The sequence below is a fragment of the Palaemon carinicauda genome, chromosome 18 (assembly GCF_036898095.1).
Source record: "Palaemon carinicauda isolate YSFRI2023 chromosome 18, ASM3689809v2, whole genome shotgun sequence".
NCBI lineage: Eukaryota > Metazoa > Arthropoda > Malacostraca > Decapoda > Palaemonidae > Palaemon > Palaemon carinicauda.
Window position 1 is genome coordinate 19,582,753 of NC_090742.1, and position 5,232 is coordinate 19,587,984.

The window sequence follows — 5,232 nt, forward strand, 5'->3', positions numbered from 1 at the left end:
GTGAGTTCGAAACTAACTCCTATAAAATAAAGAGCAGGTGTCTGACTATATATATATATATATATATATATTTATGTATGTATGTATGTGTGTCTGTACTGTATATATATATATATATATATATATGTATATATATATATATATAATTTCCTGCCACGCTCAGAGGGGAGAGGGAGTAGTCATATCCAGGTGAGAGTGGGTACCCCGAGAGGTACACTCGGAAATCACACTCTCCCACTAATTGCCGAAACAGCGGAATAGGTTTGAGTACATATCCATTTAAATACCTACTGTCATTTTCGACGGAGCGCGACACTAGTGAAAGATTAAAACTACATTTCATCAGCGTCGATTTACTGATGAAAATTTCCTAATGATAGTAAATCGAGCTATTTAATGCCACGGACTCATTGCATAGAGTGGTCACGATTTGTAAATGCATTCTATTGAAATCCATTTTTCTTACCACTGTCATTATGACCACTAATGAAAAACCCCTAAAGGTCAAGAGCCAGTATTTTGATCCGTTCGTGGTTACACACCTCATAACTTTCCCTACACTTTTTTTTTAATTTTTCTTTATTTTGTCTCCATCAAACGTGGGTTTCATAAGGGCTTCAGTTTTCATGAATTATTGTCTTCTGATGTGGAACAAAGGTATTCGTATTCTCAAACAGTAGGAAAAAGAGTGAAGTATTTGTGGTATTGTTATCTTCTGCTGTGAAATAAGATATCCCTATTCTATAACATGTGGATAAAAGAACGAAGTAGTATTTGCGAATTTTATTATATAGAATCAATAAATAGATCACCCATATATACACTCGGCACGCTCATCCATACAGACAGACGGTTTCGCATATCAATTGTCGGGCAAACCATAGAGAGGTTCCGGTGCCTTGTATGCCGGGGCCGGTTCTTCGTACGCAGTAGCGGGGACTTCATATAATACTTCGGGGGACTCGTAACTATTTCGGGGTTCTTCGTATGAGGTTTCAGGTGTACCGTAAGTTTCTTTAGGGGCTGAGTACGTACCGGCTGACTCTAGGTACTTGGCCTCGCCCTCGTACCTGACTTCAGCCTGGTATCCGTTGTAGTCGGCGGTGTAAGTGACGATCTGAGTGCGACCATCGGGAAGGGCAACGCGGTACTCGCCCTTGACAACTTTCCCGTCGGAATCGGCGCTGTGACCGAAGTCGAGAGCTTTGTAGGCGTCCTTGACCTCGTAGGAAAACTCGAAAGGTCTTGCGTCCTGTTAAAAAGGTAAGTCCTTGGATCAGAAAAGCGTGGAGCGTCCAGAATAAAGAGAAATTGTGATAGGCCTACTCACGGTCCAGATCTGAACCGTGTACCTACTCAAGAAAATTCTTACCTCGTTACGTTCGTTTTTGTTATTAGAAAATCAATTCTAAATCAATTCATGAACTGAATTACATATTAGATCATATTACAACTTAATTGTCGTATGTATCAATCACATCAAATCTCAGTGATGTAACTCTTTGAAACTTGAAAACAGCAGAAATCCAAAAAGGGCAAATTACAATTTCTATATATTTCATACAAGACGAATAATTCTCATTCATATCAGATGAAAAATAATAATTCCCTTTAAATGACATATGATGGAACAAATCATTTACTTTAATTCGTCTTAGATAACATTCTTTGCAAAATTATTTACTTTAATTCACCTTCGATAACGTTGTTAGCAAAATAATTCACTCTAATTCACCTTAGATTACATTGTTAGCAAAATGGTTTACTCTAATTCACCTTAAATTACATTGTTTGAAAGACTATTTACTTTAATTCACCTTAGGAAAGTCTGTTCGAAATATTTTACTCTAATTTTCCTTAGATAACATTGTTTGAAAAATAATTTACTTTAATTCAACTTAGATTACTTTGCAAAATAATTTACTCTACTTTAGATAAAAAAAAAATAATTTACTTTGATTCACCATAGATAACATTGTTTGAAAAATAATTTACTTTTATTCACCTTAGATAAGTCTTTTCAAAATTATTTAATCTAATGTTCCTTAAATAACATTGATTGAAAAAATAATTTAATCTAATTCAACTAAGAAAACATTGTTTGCAAAATAATTTACTTTATTAACTTTAAATGACATTGTTTGAAAAATAATTTACTTTAATTCACCTTAGATAACAATACTTGCAAAATAATTAACTTTAATTCACCTTAGATAACAGTACTTCCAAAATAATTTACTTTAATTCACCTTAGATACCAGTACTTCCAAAATAATTTACGTTAATTCACCTTCGAAAACAGTACTTCCAAAATAATTTACTTTAATTCACCTTAGATAACAGTACTTCCAAAATAATTTACTTTAATTCACCTTAGAAAACAGTACTTCCAAAATAATTTACTTTAATTCACCTTAGATAACAGTACTTCCAAAATAATTTACTTTAATTCACCTTAGAAAACAGTACTTCCAAAATAATTTACTTTAATTCACCTTAGATAACAGTACTTCCAAAATAATTTACTTTAATTCACCTTAGAAAACAGTACTTCCAAAATAATTTACTTTAATTCACCTTAGATAACAGTACTTCCAAAATAATTTACTTTAAATCACCTTAGATAACAGTACTTCCAAAATAATTTACTTTAATTCACCTTAAGATAAATCTTTTCGAAATAATTCACTTTATTTCACCTTAGATAAGTCTTTTCAAAATAATTTACTTCAATTCACCTAAGATAAGTCTTTTCAAAATAATTTACTTTAATTCATCTTAGATAATAGTTCTTACAAAATAATTTACTATAATTCACCTTAGATAATAGTTCTTCCAAAATAATTTACTTTAATTCACCTTAGATAATAGGGTTTCCAAAATGATTTACTTCAATTCACCTTGGGTAACATTGTTTACAAATATCTGAATATCAAACTTACCTGGTACTGCTCCGTGTACTCAGTTACGGGAGCATCATAAGAGGCTTTCGGAGCTTCGTAAGTGGAGTCTGGAGCCTTATAAGAGGCATCGGGAGCTTCGTAAGAGGTGTCAGGGACATCGTAAGACTTATCTGGGGCTTCGTAAACTGATTCGGGTGCTCTGTATGAGAGTTCAGGAGCTTTGTATGAGTCCTCAGGAGCTTTGTAAGAGGCTTCAGGAGCCTTGTACGAGTTCTCAGGGGCCTTGTAGGAGGTTTCTGGAGCCCTGTAGGAGACTTCAGGAGCTTTGTAAGAGGGGGCTGAAGCTTCGTAGGAAGGTTCAGGTGCCTTGTAAGCTGGCTCTGGAGCTTTGTAAGAGGGGTTTGGAGCTTCGTAAGAAGTTTCAGGTGCCTTGTAAGCTGGCTCTGGGGCTTTGTAAGAAGGTTCGGGTGCTTTATAAGAGGGGGTTGGAGCTTTATAAGAGGGGCCTGGAGCTCTGTAAGAAGGTTCAGGTGCCTTGTAAGCGGGCTCTGGAGCTTTGTAAGAGGGTCCAGGTGCCTTGTAAGCTGGCTCTGAGGCTTTATAAGAGGAGGCTGGAGCTTTGTAAGTTGGCTCTGGAGCTTTATAAGAGGGGGCTGGAGCTTTGTAAGCTGACTCTGGAGCTTTGTAAACTGGCTCTGGAGCTTTATAAGCTGGCTCTGGAGCTTTATAAGAAGGGGCTGGGGTTTCGTAAGAAGGTTCTGGAGCCTTGTAAGCCAGCTCTGGAGCTTTGTAAAAAGGTTCAGGAGCTTTATAAGAGGGGGCTGGAGCTTTATAAGAGGGGGTTGGAGCTTTGTAAGAAGGAGCTGGAGCTTTGTAAGAAGGTTCAGGAGCCTTGTAAGCCGACTCTGGAGCTTTGTAAGCTGGCTCTGGAGCTTTGTAAGAAGGTTCAGGAGCTTTGTAAGTCGACTCTGGAGCTTTGTAAGCAGGCTCTGGAGCTTTGTAAGAAGGTCCAGGAGCTTTATATTCAGGATCAGGAGCCTTGTAGTCCGACGGAGGAGGGGAGTAGGTCAAGGGATTGGAAGGGACCGGGTATCCATAGCCTCTGGGGACGGACTCGTCGGCGTAAGATAGTGCGCACCAGGCTAGAAACAGCAGTATCACCTGAAATTAGGAAGCGTTTAAGGACTTGTTTTCGTTGCTGTTAATGTAAATATATTAAATCGCCAATACATTTTTATTTTTTCAACTAACATTACGATCAAATACTAATATTAGTGATTATTCAAGAATCGGTTTGTAAATAGAAATGCATGAAAATTGTTCACACACACATACACACATACACATACAGATTGTCCGGACCGTAAAGGATAAACTCCAAATAACAGGAAGCTTCATTTCCTTTGTGCTTAATTGCGAGTAATTTGGGAAGTAGCTGACATTAAAAAAGAAAAAAAAAGATTAATGGAGATATGTTAATGTAAATACATTTGATTGATAAATTATTTTCATGCTTTTTAACTGCCATGGCGATCGTCATACTAGTATTAGTTATGTAAATTGTTATAGTTTATTGATGAGCGGAAAACACCTTGGAAATAATATGCGAAAATAGATGATGAAATTCAAATGATAAGAAGCTCCATTTTCATTGTGCGTAATTTCAAGTATTTCCAAAATAGATTTCACATCTTTTGAGTTTGAAATTTTCTTGTTTGCCTATAGTAACTTGAAAATTACTTTTAATTGAAATCACCTTTGGAAATACTTTCCATATATGCAAAAATCAAGGAAAAAATTGCTATTTTTAACCACTTTGCGAATATTTCAAATAGAATGGCCACCTCATTTTAATTTGAATATTTCCTGCTTACTTATGTATTAGACCCAGGCCTACATGGCTGAGGACTATGAAGCGTGAAGTGGGAGATGATGAATGCAGAAGTAATGATTTAGAAGCTCAAGATAGAGGTGCCTGGCGAAATCTAACCGAGGCCCTTTGCGTCATTAGGCGTAGGAGATGATGATAACTTATATATTAACTTAAGAATTACTTTTAATTGAAATCATCTTTAGAATTACTCTTTATATCGCATAAATTCAAGAAAAAAATTGCAAATTTTATCCACTTTTGTATTGAAATTTATATAATAATTTATAAATAATGAATTTTGCTCTCGAGATAAGATACAAGATAGAAGATGGCTCATCTTAGTACAAGATTTTTATTACTTGTAAATAAATATGAATAAGTTCAGAATCTAAAATTTAACATTTGATTTTAATTAACGAGTAATTCAAATTAATATACATAGCTCTCAATTTAAAA

At 35.3% G+C, this 5,232-nt stretch overlaps 1 protein-coding gene across 1 annotated transcript in view; it reads right to left on the minus strand.

Moving 5' to 3' along the window:
- Positions 1-862: 862 nt before the first annotated feature.
- LOC137657204 (uncharacterized) overlaps positions 863-5,232 on the minus strand; it is a 5,497-nt gene continuing 1,127 nt past the window's right edge. The window contains exons 2-3 of the mRNA XM_068391547.1: positions 3,070-4,064; positions 863-1,244 (exon numbers count right to left, since the gene is read on the minus strand). Of these exons, the coding sequence (XP_068247648.1) occupies positions 863-1,244; positions 3,070-4,064 (1,377 nt within the window). The remainder of the gene's footprint in view (positions 1,245-3,069; positions 4,065-5,232) is intronic.